The sequence below is a fragment of the Calidris pugnax genome, unplaced genomic scaffold (assembly GCF_001431845.1).
Source record: "Calidris pugnax isolate Ruff unplaced genomic scaffold, ASM143184v1 scaffold39, whole genome shotgun sequence".
NCBI classification, from domain to species: Eukaryota; Metazoa; Chordata; class Aves; order Charadriiformes; family Scolopacidae; genus Calidris; species Calidris pugnax.
The window spans coordinates 7,548,134-7,567,523 of NW_015090828.1; the positions used below are offsets into that span (position 1 = coordinate 7,548,134).

The 19,390-nt window shown below is 36.6% G+C and overlaps 2 protein-coding genes across 4 annotated transcripts in view; one reads left to right on the top strand and one right to left on the bottom strand.

Moving 5' to 3' along the window:
• LRRTM3 (leucine rich repeat transmembrane neuronal 3) overlaps window positions 1-8,380 on the top strand; it is an 87,599-nt gene extending 79,219 nt beyond the window's left edge. For 2 of the 3 annotated variants that reach the window (XM_014940451.1, XM_014940449.1), the window contains one exon: window positions 6,477-8,380. In XM_014940451.1, the coding sequence (XP_014795937.1) occupies window positions 6,477-6,686 (210 nt within the window). In that variant the 3' untranslated portion in view covers window positions 6,687-8,380. The remainder of the gene's footprint in view (window positions 1-6,476) is intronic. The other variant, XM_014940452.1, reaches the window with a different exon arrangement.
• Window positions 1-19,390, bottom strand: part of CTNNA3 (catenin alpha 3) — a 497,320-nt gene that overhangs the window by 312,032 nt on the left and 165,898 nt on the right. The gene's annotated exons all lie outside the window — the stretch shown is intronic.

Consider the following 19,390-nt stretch of genomic DNA (forward strand, 5'->3'; position numbering starts at 1 on the left):
AATTCTAATCATGCACTTACTAAAGCTTTTTCTTTTTTGGTATCAATATAAACACAGGGCTTTCAGTCACTAGAACAAGTAAAGTCTAGAAGCAGCAGCTACTTCAATAGGAGCTTTGAAATAACATTTCTTATATTGCCATGGAGACAACGGGTCCTCACGTTCACTGTGACTGAACGGATGGTTTGAAAAGCTTCAAACACAGATGTGACACAGACCTCTCATCTGTCCTTTGCTTCCTCACTCTGGTCTTTCTCTGGTGAGAGTGTACGGTTATGACACGTTTAGTCCTACACGGCAGCGAAGACTGAGCACAAAACAGATGCCCAGTAATACTTGCTTGGTTTCAGCTGCAGTATTTCTCACACTGTGGGACCCCAATTTAGGTAACCAGAGATGAACACGTTGCAACGGAAAAATTACCATCCCCAAACAGAGCACATGAAACATATCACTACTGTAGTTTCTTGCCCAGATTTACTGCAGGAAAGGAAAATCATAGCAGAAGCAAGTGTTCTTGAGCAACAGAAATTTTCATGTTGAAATCCCATACATCTGGACAGATGTGCCATTTGAATAGGAAACATAATTATCCCTCACCAAGAGAGCATTAACCTACTGTTTGTGTGAAAAATAAAATGATGGAAGCTATTGTTACTGCGTACGCTTTTGGTAGGTTTTTAATTACAGCCTGAATTGAGTAGAAACTAATTCTGAGAGAAGCAGAAAAGCTGGAAAACATCCTTCCTTTGCATTCCTTCACTTGCACCACTCCCCCCTGCCATTCACAAGTAAAGCTGGGTGAGTTAATACCAATGCCTTGTGACATTTCATGCCAAAGTTCTCATCAGCTGATCTAACAACATATTGCCCTTTCCCAGGCCTTTAGAATTTGGACTTCGAAAGGTTGAAATATGCAGACACAAGTTTTAAAGAACAACCACCTAAGAATTTAGAAGTTTCAAGGAAAACTAAGATCCTTCCACAAATTGGCTATAAGGGGTTTATCTATTCCTTTAACAGAAGCTTGAGTTTAATCTCCCTTGTTTCACGGCACAGCATTTTTAAGTAAATACATGCTTGAAGAAGCAGACAATGAAAGAAATGGGACGAGACCATAATCAGACAGGTACTTTCTTCTCATACCTATACCTACCAGACAGCTCTAGGGCTTTCACAGAAAACCATTGGACATGCTACTTAAGAGAGAAACCAAAGGACTTGTTACATTCAAGTCCTGCCAAAAAATGGAAGGGAAAAGTAGGGGACAAAGTAGGAAACATGCAGACAAAACATAAGGAAAAATAGAAAAGAGGAAAACAAGTAAATGTGTCTGGCCATGGTAAAGAGAACAGCACAATGAAGTTTGGAGGAGGCAAGTTGGGAAGTTGAGAGGGGGCTGAGAAAACAGACGTAGCAAAAACAACACACAACCTGACAAGCGATTTGCAAATACGTAAGCTGCTGGGAAAACCGGTATTTAGAGAATAATTAAACATATTCTGAAAATATTGGCTAGTAAATATGAATAAATGGCTTCAGGGATGCTTTGCTGAAAGCAGTATTCAGTAGTGAGTTCTACAGGTACAAGAGAGAAACTAAGAATTCAGAGGGTTCCCAAATGAAGACAGAAACTGCCTTCACTTGTAATTCAGTCTGAAATCAGTTTGTTAAGATTAACAGAAGAACCAATTTAGGGAAGATTTCTTAAATGTTAAGATTAATAGAAGAACCAATTTAGGGAAGATTTCTTAAATACATTAATTATAATATATTCTAATGTATTCTCCATCTAATAAACCCAAGGCAGTTTAATCAATTTTTTTTCTGTTTTACTTGTATAAGAATTCAAAACCAGTGCTATTCAAAATTTAACCTCCATTAAATTTAAATAATATGGCAAATACATCACAAAGACAAAATAACGGATGGTAGTGTATCAGGTTTGTTTTGAGGCTCATTTGAAATAACAGGATTCTTCACAGTGGTCATGAATAAAGCATTTAATTTTGATTCATGCCAATAAAACATTTATGGTTCCCCAGTATATATTACAAGTACTTGTTCAATTCTTTTTTACTGAAACCAATAGCAAAATTCCACTGACTTCTATATGAAATAGATTTAATTCTCATATGTTGACCACATGCTGATATGTTATATTCCTGTGCTGATGTTGTAATAACATTTCTAGATTCTGTACATTTACAGAACAATATATCACAGCTCCATCACTTCTACTGCTTCCATCCTTCAGCTCATTTTACTCTCTTAACTTCAGCACACAACCTGGTTCACTTATTTTCATCGCTCCTGTTCATGGTCTTCTGTTTTTCAGCTCTTTATCTCTGCCATCTCCATGGATAATATTCCTTTGTCCTATCATATTTTCCCCATGGTTACATTCCTAAGTCACACCATATCTGTGGCTATGCTCTTATGCCTTTAGTTTCTAAGCTTTCACTTCCAGGATTCTGATAGCTACATTCCTAAGTCACACCGTATCTGTGGCTGTGCTCTTATGCCTTTAGTTTCTAAGCTTTCACTTCCAGGATTCTGTGGCTGAGTCTTGAAATCCCCCCAAGAGGTTTCAATACCTCATGTCCATTAAATTTAACAAAATTCCAAAATCCTTAGGCTGAAAATATTGCCTCTAATTCTAAATATAATAAGTTCAGGAAAAAATGCAATTCTGTTTCTTATGAAAGCCAAGCCAAGGTCAAACATCAGATAGGAACGGAGCCACAACACCAGAAGCTTAATAAATGCTGTACGCCTTTGCTAGATCCTTTCCCATCTTTGCTGACTGCCAAGATATTCATCGGTTCACTCCTGTTCATGGTCTCTTTATCACTGCCATCTCCATGGATAATATTCCTTTGTCCTATCATATTTTCCCATAGCTACATTCCTAAGTCACACCGTATCTGTGGCTGTGCTCTTATGCCTTTAGTTTCTAAGCTTTCACTTCCAGGATTCTGTGGCTGAGTCTTGAAATCCCCCCAAGAGGTTTCAATACCTCATGTCCATTAAATTTAGCAAAATTCCAAAATCCTTAGGCTGAAAATATTGCCTCTAATTCTAAATATAATAAGTTCAGGAAAAAATGCAATTCTGTTTCTTATGAAAGCCAAGCCAAGGTCAAACATCAGATAGGAACGGAGCCACAACACCAGAAGCTTAATAAATGCTGTACGCCTTTGCTAGATCCTTTCCCATCTTTGCTGACTGCCAAGATATTCATCTGTAGCTACAAGCATTCCCCTCCCCAACCAGTTCACATCTGTTTAGTACAGAATATACTTCTGCAGTCTGGATAAAATAACCTATTTCTTGCAGATCTCTGCAATTGCTAGAGAGAAGCCAGAACCAAATTCTCAATCTCTTTTTTTTAAAACAAACAAACAAACAAACAAACAAACAAACAAACAACTTCCTCTTTAACCTGTAGTAACTTTTCAATTGCCAGCGAGGATCAAAACAGAAATGTGAGAACATCAACATCCCAAGCACCAGATTAAGTTTCAAAACAGAAATGTGAAAACATCAACATCCCAAGCACCAGATTAAGTTTTTGTCAGGGCTGAAGAGAATTATTTTTATTTTTAATTCTGGTTTGCTATACAGTTTTGTAAATGCAACCTTTTAACTGTATTTTCTATGTAAAATAAGTCTGGAGTTTCAGGCTTCCTTACTGAAAAGATAAGAGGTTGCTGGACACACACACAGACACCCCCATACAGAAATGTAATGCTATGCAATGAAGTTCAGGTTGCAGGAACAGATATTTCCTTGAATATTAATTGCAATTTTAAGGCTTCTGAACTGTAAATCTGAGATAAGCTGAGGCTTTTTGGATGCTCATATGAACCTGAACTCCAACCAATGTGAAGTTCATACATCACTAGTAATTAAACAATGCAGTGCTTTTTACTCCAGAATTGCTGTCAAAGGGATAAGAGCTATCATTACAAATCTTGTCAGGGCTGAAGAGAATTATTTTTTTTTACATTCTGGTTTGCTATATAGTTTTGTAAATGCAACCTTTTAACTGTATTTTCTATGTAAAATAAGTCTGGAGTTTCAGGCTTCCTTACTGAAAAGATAAGAGGTTGCTGGACACACACACAGACACCCCCATACAGAAATGTAATGCTATGCAATGAAGTTCAGGTTGCAGGAACAGATATTTCCTTGAATATTAATTGCAATTTTAAGGCTTCTGAACTGTAAATCTGAGATAAGCTGAGGCTTTTTGGATGCTCATATGAACCTGAACTCCAACCAATGTGAAGTTCATACATCACTAGTAATTAAACAATGCAGTGCTTTTTACTCCAGAATTGCTGTCAAAGGGATAAGAGCTATCATTACAAATGCTCTGGTATTACTTGAATTTTTGAAAAAGTTCAAAGAGCAAGAGGTTTATAGAGATAGAACCTTTACTGAGACATATACCCCTATCAGAAGGAAAACAGAAATGAAAAATGCAAAGGAGGAAATACAAACAGGGATGCTCCTTGTTTAATTATGATGCCAACCATGAGGATTGACATCTCTGTTCCAGGACTATAACCTGAGAAGCCCAAGGTGATCCTGTACACCCAGACAGCAATAAAACTGTAGCTGGTGGCAGCTTCACCTGATGGTTACAAATAAGCTGCAGTATGAACTGGAGTGACCAAGAAGTCTCCTTCACCAAATACTCACACAGAAAAGAAACATGGCAGGTGGTCAGCTCCTGACCATTCTAGGAAATAGAGGCAGAACGAGACATACTTAAGAAAGGAAAAAAGATGCAAGAAGAGAAAAAGAGTAGGTCAGAAGAAACTATCAGGGAGATTTTATAACAGGTCTGAGGACCACTAATTTTCTAGAAGGTGCACAGTTTGCATTCTACAGAAATGACCTAGTTACAAGAGAACCAGTGCAGATTCTTCTGAAGAGTGCCATCATTCCTGGTTCGTATTTGCCCAGAATACAGTAGAATTGCCAACACAATTTCATACATCCCTTCAGAAAACAGCAACGGAGACCCACACTAGCTAACTTTTTTCAGAATGGAGCATACCAGACCAAGGAAAATGTCATTAATCCAGAAGCTGTTCTGTTTCTCTCATCTCAGCTAGGCCTCAGAACTCCTCCTGGGTGCCTTCCCACTCAGGCCTGTACGAGTATGCATGAAAGGATGTCTGTATGCAGTTGTCTATACACATACAACAAACCTTTTTAAAAAATGTATGCAAGCCTCCGCTCTTACTCTGAACACACAGAGACACATTTTACTTTTTACTAAGCATGTCAACCCATATCTTGTCTTTTGATAGATGTGGCACTAAATATTTCTTCATCGATTGCTCCAACCCAAATGTGGGCAACAGCACATTTGAAGCCACATTATACAACATTTTGTCTGGTTGTCTGGTTTCCATGGAAGTGGTGATAGGCATTAATGAGTCAAGGCAATTCACCACCTTTTGCTCCTGTAAAAAAGGGGCAATGAAAATATGACATACATAATCTGATTTTTAAATACTTTAAAGCATGACTCACACAGCTATCACAATATAGTCACCTTTTTCATCCTTTGATTGTCTTAATGGATATAAAAATAAATCTAATAGCACAAATACATGCTATTCAAAATGTGTATTAATTTCACCTCTGATTCTACAGTGTATTGTAAATAATTCTATGCTGAAGTGTGTTCAAAATCCCCAAAAAAACAGTAAAAAAAAAAAAATTAATAACTTTTCCGCCTAAACAGTGTATTGTAAATAATTCTATGCTGAAGTGTGTTCAAAATCCCCAAGAAAACAGTAAAAAAAAAATTAATAACTTTTCCGCCTAAAGAATTTGAATTAAACCTGCAAAATGGAAGATTCCAGAGCGACCATAGCATAACAACAGATCTTCAACGGTCCAATAATTACTGAAAACTGTTAGATTCAAATCAATATTTATGCTACAAATAATAGGAAATGTGTCATCTGTAGATATTTCCCAGCAGACCAAAGGAATCCCCCCCACTGATCTATTCAAGCAAGATCACTTTTAAACTTGAAAACCCATTTAAATTTCATTTGAAATACTCCATATATCTCCAAATTGAGTCACTCCTCTTTTGCCTCCCTGACACATTAATTTTAGCAGATGCTAATTACGTTCTAAATATAATTGGAGTTGAATCACATCCTCATCCTCACAAACACATTCAAGCACACACTTAGTCCTGGGCCACAAGTTCAAATGTGGTAGTGGTTGAGTGTAAAATACCCTAGTAAAGACCAGGGTTTGGGTGAAGTGGAGGGGGTAGGGGAAAAGAGAGAAGGAAGAGATTTTTTTACAGGCAGCACTATGTTTGGCATTAGCCAATGTTTTTAGACAGTCCATTTCTTCAACATCAAATTCAGGGAAGTACAATTTGATTATGTCTTTCAGTAACTGGCTATTTTTCATCTTTGTTTTTTCCCTAGATACCGTTGTCTATGAATGTGTCAACATTTCTTGCCTACGACCAGCCCACGATAAGTTACTGTGGAGTACACCATGAACTCCTTGCTCACAAGCCCTATGACTCGAACAACCAGGAAGAAACAGCGGAAACACACCTAGAAACTGATCTGGATTTGAGCACAATAACAACAACAGCACGAATCAAGGAACACAGTCAGCAGCTGGCTTAACTGGTTTTTTTTGTTGTTGTCTTTTTCTTTTCCTGTAGCAGAGGCTGCAACCAAATTCTATGTAACATTATGGACAGAAATGGCAAGACGTACTATGGATTCTAGGATCCCTGTTCAAATTAAAAACAAATCACAACGATTAATTGTTTCAAGTCTACAATTTGTAATTAGTTAAGTTGTGCAGTATTTTTTTGACTTCAGAGTATGACCCTTAAAGTGAATCTTTTTCGAAACTCATCCTACCTACCTGTATAAACTGTACAGATGTAATGTATTTTTCATATTGTAAAGTTTCAATTACCAAGAACAGCTGGTATGTACAGTACCATAATTTAATTACATCTTACTTTACAAGTTTCAGTTTCTAAAGTTTCAAATTAACAAAAGTTATTTCTTGTGTTATTATGTTACTCTGTTTTGTAGGGATCATTTTGTTACTGCTTTTGTGCCCAGAAAACTTTAATCGAGAATTCTGTCCTTTGCAGAATATGCACCATTTTTACCGTGTTTAATGTGTAGAATTTTATCTACTGGTTCCAGAAGTAATGCATTAACCAAAAGGAAGGTTTAACTATTCAGACTTCTAAGAAATTCTTGAAATACACAGCCAAGTTTTCTTATAAATGAAAATAATAATAAAAAAGTAACAATTATCCTCAAACTTACCTGTTGCCTTGAAATACAGCCTGATTTCAAAGTCAGAAAAATATAACGATAAACAGATATATTTCAACAAGAAAGTTTATGTATGCAACTGATGATGTTTTGTAAAGTCCCACTGTTCTGCAAAACAATATGGACAGGAGACTTAAACAGGCAGCTGCCTTTACAAAATCTGCTGAGCAAGCATAGCCTGCCAGATCAGGCATTTGTATTTCTACTTAAAGACAAATGGACCCAAAACTGACTCCTGTCAAAGATCACTGCTGAGCAAAGTGGCAACAGAAACAAGCCCTTAGAGTCATACTACTCTGAGAATGTAAAATGTTAAAAGTAAGAAACATCTACTTTGCTGAAAAATAGAGAAATTCGGACCAAATGGAAAAGGTTAATAGCCCTTTAACACTATGATACATCAAGCTAAGAAAAAAAGATGCAAAATCTTTAAATACAAAAAGATGTAGTATGAAGTCTTTAACAATTACTACATTGCATACTTGTGTACCATTTAATATCTGGATTGAAGCATCCTTATACCCCATTCTTCGGTTTTCAATCTTCAAGACTTCTCAATACTGTATGAGAATAACTTTTATAATAATACCCTCATGTTGTAATCACAAAAGATTACAGAAATTAGAAACACATTATATCATGCTGACTCGGTGAATATAAAAGGAAACATGAGCCTTTCAAAATATAGGAGAAAAAAGTTTCATATGGTGAAGCAACTTTTTTATAATAAAGAGAAATTATATAACCACAATTCTATTTTTCTGAATGTTTATCCCATCATATTTTCGTGTAGCTTCAAAGCAGAAGACTGAAATTTAAAATTACAGTTCAACTGTTTGTACAAAATATAAAGCAAATATAATGAAAAATAGCTTCAAAATATTGTTAACAAATGAATCTGCATTCACTATCTTTTAAGTGGAAACAAAGTGTCAAAACAGAATACATTGTACTGGTTATTTATTTAGCATCTTAGATTTTGTAACATATTTTGCATAAATTATTTGCTATTCAAAACATTACTTGTCTTTTTAAGACTCATCTTAAACCTCCACACTTCAGTTTCTTATTTCTTTACTACACGGGTTCTTGAAATTGTCATCTACAGTGCTGGAATTTTACTATGCACGGTTTGAAAATACATTTTGTTAATTGTAAAATGAAACTAAAAATGCAGGTGTCATTCTGGAGTCAAGCGACTGTTGCACTGCAGGAAGAAGTTACCTGCTTAATTCCAAAGTTGTTTTAATGTTTTAACACTTACGCATTCTGGTTATAATAGAAGGCCTGAGCTGTTAGGATCAATTATCATTCTCCCAAAAGATTATTTCAGTTACTCTTACTCTGTGCTTCCTATTCTTTACCTTGACCCACTGCCCCCAGATATTTACAGCACATGAATGTGATCCTGGCACTGATACAGTTACTCAAAATGCACAAATGTTCAAAGCCTCCATGTACTTCTAATTTATGGACAAACATATGACATGAGTATTTTCAATGTTAGACACTGTAATGAATTTAGGGTAAGGAACATCATAAAATATTTTCTTATGCCAAGAGACACAAAATCTTTTTAACATATCTGGTTACACAAGCACAATTAGGTATATATTCATGTACACACAAATATTTTCCCCTACTCAAAATGCACAAATATTCAAATATCCGTGTACTTCTAATTTATGGACAAACGTATGGCATTAGTATTTTCAACATTAGACACTGTAATGAATTTAGGGTAAGGAACATCATAAAATATTTTCTTATGCCAAGAGACACAAAATCTTTTTAACATATCTGGTTAAACAAGCACAATTAGGTACATATTCATATACACACAAACATTTTCCCTTTTGTTTCCTTTCCTGAATAATGAAGCATACATTAATGAATCTAGAGCCTCTTGCATCTCTCCTCAAAGACTTGTAGTTTCAGACCAACAAATAACTAGACAAGTGGAAGAAAAGCAGGTTCCCAGAAGCAGCAGTGACTGTACACCTCACAGGGCTGCTATTCTGTCACCATCAACTTCCTGGGCTTTTGTAGTGCCGGGCTCTCTGTCACCCCAACGGGCTGCTCCAGTGCTCTGAAAGACAGACACAACGTCCCAGGGCCCCGAGCAGCAGGGGAATACACACCCACCCCACATCTAGAGTGTCAAAACATATGGTTCCATACATACAACTTTTTTAATGGACTACAACCCAAAATCTGCTATTCTCAACAAGGTGGTTGCCTTCCAGAAAACTAGATGCCAAGTAGGTACCTTCCCTGAAAAGTCCTGAGGATGAAAATAACCTAGGTTAAGCAAACCCAAACAAGGACTCAGTCCTAAGGTCCTACATTAGTGTACACCTGCTTTCCAACACATTATTGCCAGCTATATATTGACTCAGAGCGCACAGAAACAGTAAATGCTCCAGTTATGTGGTGATAAAAATTATCATTAATGAAACCCCAGTCTTCTAAGTTACAAGTTAGCAAGAAGAAAGCAGGCTGAGCCTATGGGTTCAATTATTTATTTACTGAGAGTCACTTTCATATATCATTTCCACTTGCAATGAGATCCACAAACCACAAATAGCAGTAGCCAACAGCATCAATCTCAGTCTTGCAGTTAAGTGACATCACCGTACCCTGGTAGATCATTTTATCAAGAAAAAGCTGGGTGAATTCATTATGCTTGCAAAACACAAACTGATATAGTATAACCTCTATCAACAAAATAAAAAAAACCAAAACACAGACAAATTTAAAAATAAATCTTGCTACAAGCAACAATTCACACCTCACACCATCCATCAGGGGATCATGCTTGTACAGCAAGTCACAGGGCTGAAACTCCCATTAGGAAATAGAGCACAAGTAGCTGAATGGAGGTCCTATCTAAAGAAGAAAGTACATAAGAAGATTAATCATTAATGTGACAAATTACTGCATATGTCTCAAGACAGTACATAAAATAAATAACAACACCAAAATAACATCTATAGCAAATGCCTTTCAATTAAAAAGTGATCAAAATTTCAAGTATAAGGCATTGTGCAAACTATTTGTAAGGGATCTGAGAGCTATCAGTAACAACAGAAAAAAATATATACACAGTTTCCAGAGATACATTGCAAATATCAGGCTTCTTTTGGCAACATACAACAAACACAAAATGTACCAGCCTCAGATGTTGTGTACTAGCTGACTTTACTGACACACGCTCAGTATCTCCCCTCTCTCTGAAGACATTTTCTTTCTTTTACTGTTATTTCCAATCCTCAGATTGGATAAAAGAACAGAAATTGTGCAAGAACCGTAACTTGAATGGTAAAACAAAACAATACCACTGACTAGAGAAATAAAGCCAGAATTCCAGTATCAATGGAACTGTAATAAATTCTGGAAATCACTTTATTAACAGTGTAGGTAGTCAAAGATAGTTAATGTAAACAAACGACATGACCACATATCGTGTCAAATACAAGCAGCTGTATTTAGTTCCCATCCGGTCTAGTAGAACTAGCTGAACAGGTGAGAAAGAACAGTTCAAGTCATGTTTCTTCTCTAGCTTGATCCTCCTCTCTTGAGTGAAAGATCTTTTTGATCCAGACTTTTGCACGGGTGTCAGAGGCCAAGGCTTCAGGAATGCAAATCTTACCAGTAAAGCCATAAGTATCTGTACTTGGTAAATCCCCAGTATCAGTACAGGCTGGAGGATGAAGGGATTGAAAGCAGCCCTGAGGAGAAGGGACTTGCGCATACTGGTGGATGAAAAGCTGGACATGAGCTGGCAACATGTGCTCACAGCCCAGAAAGCCAACCACATCTCAGGCTGCACCAGAAGTGTGGCCAGCAGGGCAAGGGACATGATTCTGCCCCTCTGCTCTGCTCTAGCGAGACCCACCAGGAGTCCTGCGTCCAGCTCTTGGGCCCTCAGAAGAGGAAAGACCTGTTGGAATGGGTCCAGAGGAGGCCACAGGCTGCACCAGAAGTGTGGCCAGCAGGGCAAGGGACATGATTCTGCCCCTCTGCTCTGCTCTAGCGAGACCCACCAGGAGTCCTGCGTCCAGCTCTTGGGCCCTCAGAAGAGGAAAGACCTGTTGGAATGGGTCCAGAGGAGGCCACAAAGATGATCAGAGGGCTGGAGCACCTCTCCTATGAAGACAGACCGAGAGAGTTGGGATTGTTCAGCCTGGAGAAGAGAAGGCTCCAGGAAACCTTATTGTGGCCTTTCAGCATTTAAAGGGAGCTACAGGAAAGACGGGGACAGATTTTTTAGTAGGGCCTGTTGTGACAGGACAAGGGGTAATGGCTTTAAAGTGAAAGAGGGTAGATTTAGACTAGCTAGAAGGAAGACATTGTTTATGGTGAGGGTGGTGAAACACTGGCACAGGTTGCCCAGAGAGGTGGTAGATGCCCCATCCCTGGAAACATTCAAGGTCAGGCTGGATGGGGCTCCGAGCAACTTGATCTAGTTGAACATGTCCCTGCTCATGGCAGGGGAGGTGGGCTAGATGGCCTTTCAACCCAAACTATCCTATGATTCTTCATCTAGGCTTGATAACATGTCTCGAACAGCAGCTGGCAGATGGAACCCAAAGAAGAACTAAAGAAAGGGGCAAGCACACAGCATTATTTCCCCAGATGCCCCTATAGACTCCCACAATTTGTAGGTGAGGGACTTACTGAGTCAAATGTGGTGTCTTAATAGTCCCTCCTTGAATGTAAACACAGCTTCTTCGAAGCCCTATAAATTTGTAACATTCACAAGTCCTACAGAAAGCAAATTTGACAAGAGAAGCTGCCTCTTTTATTTGTTCTAGGAGAAATGAATGAGAGTCTAACAGTAACACTCTTCCATTTTTGACACAGAAATATAATTATCACGTAATTAATAATGACAGATTGACAACTTCCAGGTAGCTTGAATAACATCCATCCAGTCATCTGAAGTATAGACATTATCTGAAACCCTGTAGATTTAATTATCAGATTTCCCTCGGAGGGATTCTTAAAATCAAGATGCAGCTCACCAGAAAGCAGAATATATTTTAAGCTTTCTCAAGTCCATTTCAATGGTAAAACAAAAAATAAGCCTTTTTATCGCAAAGTGTTGCAAAACACCTTTCAACATAGAAAGACACACATGACCCTTATACATGGTATGATCCATATTTAAAAGCAGATTTTAATCAAATTCCTCCAAAAAAATCTACCATTTAAGTGAATTAATAGTTCTATTATAAAGTAACAAGGCCAAATTCCATTTTCCTGCTCTACCTAATTATAGAATCTTATAAATTTTAATTATAAAGTTTCAGAATAAATCAACGTGAACATCATCAGAGTTCATGATTAATGTTATTTTAATGAACACCTAAGGAATTAACATTTTGCCAGTAGAACCTTGCCAAGACTTTTTATGTAAGTTGAAGTGCAGCATGTACAACTGTGAAAATCCCACATGGCATGGAGCTTATATTCTAATTTATCAACATTGATTTTGTATGTAAACAACTCATTCTTTAAACTGTCTCTTTAGATGGTTAACTACAAAGGAGCACCTGCTGTGTAATAGCAAATGAGTCTGCAACATGGAATTCATCGTACCCAGTCCTGTTACATTAAAGCTCTAATACATTCATAATAGTGGACACTTCAACATGTCACCACTATAGACACAACACATGTAACGATAATAATATACAAGTGAGCACTAATTAATGTTGCATTACTATGGAATTTCTTTGGATTAAATTTAATGTTTGATGATTATTAATTGCCTTAGGTCAACTGACGTAAATAGGATGGATGTTGTTGTAATAAATACTAAAGGAATTTAAAATGTTCAGTTATATAGGAATATAGGTTTTTTCAGCTTTCATAGAGAGTACCTTCCACTTTGCATTCCATAAGAAATAGACTTCTAAGGTGGATGCAATTCAGCAACAATTCTATCTACAATCTAATCATAAAGTGATTGCACCAATGAAACATATTTCAAAGTCAAATAATTTAAACATTGTATATACAAATTCTGTGCTTCTTAGAGAACAAAGACTCATCAACTAGGGATGAGAATACTCATTAAAAGAAAACGATGTGTCCCTCCAGCACTGTACACTTCAATAATTTCAGTAGTTTTATACAAGAGTGTGTCATAAATAAGGCATGGAAAGCCATTAACTGAACCATTTGTACTGAATACATTGTGTTGTCATTTATTCTTTCAAAAGAAATAATGAAACTGATTTTTCTAGTAATGATGATGCACCTCCCTTTTACGTCTTGCTGTTAGTAACTTTAATTTTAAAGAACCTGTAAACTCACACAATTAGTCTAGACTTCACTATCCAAAAGCTTTATTCTCATTTTCAGGGAAGGAAAAAATGCAACTATCAATGGTATATCTGATATGCAAATAAGATTTATGAAGAAGTCGGGGTTTTTTCTTGTCTTCTGCTTTAGCATTATGTAGATGGTTCATACTTTCTGCAACTTTCCTCTTTCTCCAAGTTCTATCATAATTGAGAACCGCAGAAATAAAAAAAAACTATTCAGGCTGAGTTACAAGAAGGAAAAAAAAAAACTGTTAAATGGCTTTTAGGTATCCATCTGCAGAGCTGAACAGGTTTGCTGCCTACTGAGCACACGCTAAAGCTTGTCTGACTCAAGTGCCTTTTATTTCACCACTAGATCTTCCAAATGTAAACTCATAAATATGCTAATGTTGTAACACACTAATAATAAGCAACCTTTTTTTTTTTTTGCTCTACCACTACACAATGCGGTGTTGGTTGTTGGTCTTTTTCTCTCTCTGCACCCTAAATATATACAATTAATAGATGTCAGTATAAACTGATCAATTCCACTTTCATCACGCAATGCAAACTTTAGAAGTGGAACTGGAAGGGGTGAACATGATGTCCACCCCATCTCAAAGCAAAATCAACTTTATGTGCTAAATGCTTCCCTAACTTCTTCAAACACCTTCTGCCTCTGGAAAACACAGTACCTACATCAATCTGTATCCATGCTTATGTATTATTGATGATAGAATATTTTTCCTTACACCTAACCTAGTTGCTACTTGTAACTGTTGTTGGCCTACACCTGTATCTGCCATGGCCACCTCGAAAAATGCCACACAGGTTACTACTGACTGGAAGTCGCATGGTCTTTTCAGAGAAGAAAGACAGACAAATTATATACTTAAATATGAATAGAGGTAGTGAACCTGATTGGGAATAAGCGTTATTGATTAAATTTCTATTTCCACTTTTAAGACATTTTAACTTGTAAGATCTGTAAAACAGGATTCATAATCCTGTCTACTGTCTGACTTAAATATAGCCATTCCTATGCTACTTTCTTCCTGAAGCTTTCCGCTCTTTCTTAATGTCTTTGAATAATTCCTTGAATCTACAAGGAATCTTACTGAAGATACCTGGATCCCAAACAGGCATAAAGACCTGCCTCTGTTCGCAAGAACAATCTCATGGTTTCAATTTAAAATGACAACTCAATGTAAATTGCTATCAGTCTCTTCTCCCATATTCACAAGCTTTAGCGGTTGTTCATTCTTTTCTTCCCTACCTGCACGCATTTTGCCTCAGGATTTTTGAAGTCCCACCTTTTCCTTAACACAGAAATTAAGAAACCCACTGAAATTAAGAACTGATTTCAAATCACTCATACTGCTAAATTATATTCTAAGATTCCTTCATGTAATATGCAAGTATCTTGCTGAAAACCAAAGTTATTCTTGGAAACAGAATAAATTAATTTGTGCTTCCAGAAATAAGCATTAATGGCCTATTGTAAGACTTTGTGTTTAAGATTTTCTTTTAGAAAATTCAGAGGAGCAGGGCAAATATATGCAGGGGCATTGCTAATACCACAAAAACATAATAGCTACTGAAATAAAACACTCAGATCCTTCGCTAAAACGTGAAGTGATTTAATTGCAGAGATGATTCAGTGTTACTCCTGAGAGAGGATGTAAGGAAAGGGGATATAAACATCGCAGATGCAACTAAGCTATGCTGCAAGAACAAAAAAAAATATTTCTCAAAAATTAAATGGAACTAGAATAGAAGATATTTAAGGCTAGTTTTTAAAAGGAGGCTCAGGCTAATAGGGCACTAAATAAAATAGGAGATGAGAAGGATTAAATTTACATCCGGACTCAATGCACACAGGCAAACAACCTGGTAATGAAAAAGGCTTCTACCTTCCTCCCATAAGAAAAGCATTTTATTTCCATTTTCTCTACTACTAAGTATCTTCTGCATATCTGAATAATCAGTAAGACAGCAGCCAAATCTAAATGATTATGAGGGTTAAAAAAGCTGGTATTATATACATGAACTAAAAAGACTAACTGACACAGAGAAAAAGAAACAAGATCCATATATACAAACATATAAATCTCAATTCTCTAACTGCTCTGGGAGGCAAATAAATAACTCTATTATTAGAGCCTCAATCAAGTGCTCTTATGTTAAAAATAGCTTATTGCTAGTGACCTATTTCACCTAAGAGGACTTCAGGGAAACCAAGGGAAGTGGAAAAGTAAATCATAGACAGAATTATTAATAAATAAATAAAAACATAAAAGCACCAAAATATTGCTCATATGAAAATTAATTCAATTACATGGTGCAATGAGGACATACAATGCTGCATATCAAAAGCAGAGGTCTACTATGCTTTAGTGCTGTATTTTTCCATTAACACCACAGTTTTTAAGACTCTCAGTTATAAAGGCTACCTGGGAAAATAATTAAAAAAACTAAGGAAGCTTTATGAAAGGAAAACCTTTAGCATATCTATTGTAGCATCAACAGGTCAACTAAGCTGAAATAGCATGACTTGCTTTATAAGTTTACTGTCTGACTGAAGAGATAAATAAGCAAACCAGCAATTAAGAATGAGGGTGAAATGGGCTATTAGTAACAACTCTTGAGATCCTCACAGTTATTTCTCACGCAAGGCCAGTATCTCCATTAAAGTTGTCAAAAAATGAATCAGCATTTCATTGAAAAATATCTTCTCCTATGCCACAAACTTTAGGAAATACATCCAGCAAGGGAAGAAAATAAATTCTGTCTATAGAGGAGAAGGGGTAGATGTGTATAACGAAGAAAAAATGGAGAGAAAACAGTACGCAAAGCAGACTTGAAAGACCAAAATGATTCAACTATGAAGGACTCGACAAAACTGTGTAACTGGTCATTATCATAACAGATAAGATAGGCACGTAAACTGGAAGTAATGAAAATAGGAAGGCACAAATTAAGCTGCTCAATCATATTGATTGGTCCCAAATCAGATTTAATTTTCTGGGAAAGGGGAGTGAACACAATGACATTCAGACTCAACAAGCTGTCTACCTCATATGCCGTGGCAGTAAAAACAGGTGAATAAGATGTTATGTTATACAGAAGGATAGGATAGTAACACAATATATATAAAGACAATAGTATCTGAATTGATGTTATCTTTTCAATACTTCACTCTCCATGGACAGCTCAAGGCAGATCCATTTTTTCTTCTTCTGACAAAAAGGGATTTTATTTGTGGCAATAACCCTCAAAAGAATTAGTTTTAAAAAAATGCATTTTTCACCTTTAGTAAAAGCACACCAAAAACTGTAAAATACTCTGCTCCCAAAATTCTTATAAAAATAAGAGTTTTGCAATCAGATATACTTGATTTAAGGACAATGAAGCAGGTTTTGTGGGCTGCAGTACCTTATAAATCTTTTCTGATTTCTTTTGGGGTAGAGGGAAAAGGGGAATTGTTGAATGAAAAGATGATAGATTACTTTTGCCTGTGGGTAATAAGGCTTCCTACAAGGAGAAATGGCATACTCTGAATAATTACACACAGTTTGAGGCCAAGAGAGAGGTACAGAGTCTAGTCCTGGTCAGAAATTTCAGCTGCCACAAAATACTGATAAAAATGCGTGAAGAACACAGACTGAATTCACACTATTTTTCAACATTTTTTGTTTACTAATTTGCTTGGCTTAAACAACAGGTCAAACCACAATTTCTTCCATCTGCTTTGCAGAAATTCTTCCATCTTGCAACATGAATGTCAACAGAAAAATAAAATAATAGGTAAACTGCATAGAGAGAATGTCAAAGGATCAAAAACATAGCACAATTGGAATAAAAGAGATATATAACCAGGACTGCATTTTAACAAAAATATTGAACATATTTTTCAAAGAATGTTTATGAGACACTACAATAAACATGGGTGTCTGGCAATAAAGACAACAACAAAAAGCACAGCATGAAATATTCAACACAGACCACACTTTTTAAAAAATTAATAAGACCCCTTTTCTTCCCCTGATTCCCCCTTATTTTTACCAGATGCTACACAGCTGAGCTTAACTCCTTGAAGTAAGATGATATTCTGGCTCCGTTAAAGTCAGCGATGTTCCACCACTGGCTTTAGAGGATTTGACCATTTAAAGTAGTGGGATTTTTGCTCTTCTACAGATGATAGTCAGGAGTCAGCAATGGAGATAAGAATGAGTGTTTTATGTAGCACATTTTGACACAGGCAATCGCCACAATGCACTAGCTAATCTCATAATTAAATACTCACCTGCAGCCTTCTGAGATATTTCCTACACTTGAACGAGTATTTGATGAGAAGGTAACTCCTTCCCTCTCACAATGAAAAAAACAACTCACCCATAAAGTGATTTAAGAATTTAAATTGTATGTGTCACTGAGAAGCAGCTATTAGAAGCCTCACAGAAACTACCCCCCTCTTGACCAGAACCTTCTCCACCTTCTCCTTAAGAGAATCAAAAAAGACACTGAATCAAAGCTATGCTTTACTGCAACACAACTCTGAAAGACCGAAAAAGCTGTCCTGCTGGATAAAAGAAACTAAAAATCAAAGTGTTAGTCAGCCAATCCCTCCCTTGCTCATCACGCACCCTTCCTTTCCTACAAGCTTGTTCTCAGGCTAAGAATTCTCAGTGGGGTTTTTTTGAGATGCAATAACTCTTAAAAACTCCCTTAGGATCCACAGAATATTACCTTCTTTCTCTGAAGTCTCCTCTAAGAGACAGTAGACCCTAGCATAGGAAACTCCAGAAATTTCTCTCAGCTGAGCACACTCGGATGTTCTCAAAGGAAGTGCACTTTCCCTTCCTTCCAGAAAGCTCCACCTGAACAAGGGCTACAGGGGCCAATAGGGAAAACAAGAGGCTCCCTGCCTCCGAGCCAAAGTGTAACATGCATTTACATTCAGTAAAGAGTAAAAAACTGAGTATAAGAGGCTCCCTGCCTCCGAGCCAAAATGTAACATGCAGTTACATTCAGTAAAGAGTAAAAAACTGAGTAACAAAAATTATACTATCAATCACATCATCGCAGAACATCAGAACTCACTGCTTTTATCACAGTTCATAGATCAAAAGCATCAGAATAACTTAAATTTTTCTTCTTTGTAGTTTAAGGAACTTCAGGCTATTTTCTAGGTTGCCTTAAGTATTACTTCAGCACAAGCTAACAAGATATTGAGTGAGAATTCATTAGCAGCTGGTCAAGTGTAAACAGTTCATCAATCATTTTTATTTCCTTACTGTCAACAATTCTAATTTCAACTCTGGAAAAAAACCTGTGTTTTAAACTGTGAAATACATCACATATAATAGTGACATTTGATAGTATGCTTTTAGATTCTCAAGCTTATCATGAAAAAGTCAGTTCAACACATAATGAAGTCATTCTTGCTTTGTAAACACCAAACCCAATTATAGATGCAAAAAAAAGAAGAAAAAAAAAAAAAAGCTGCTTCAACTAGAGCAGAAGAACAAACTACAGTCTATACCAGAATAAACCCATCCCTTTGTACCTAAAGCTCCAGTAAAAATTCTGGAAGAATTGCAGAGCTCTCTCATGTCATATTTACATGGTGATTTCAGTCCAAGAAAAAGCAAACAGATAGATATTCTGGATTTTTCCTATATTCCAGTCAGTGGAACAGAAGTTACCAACCAG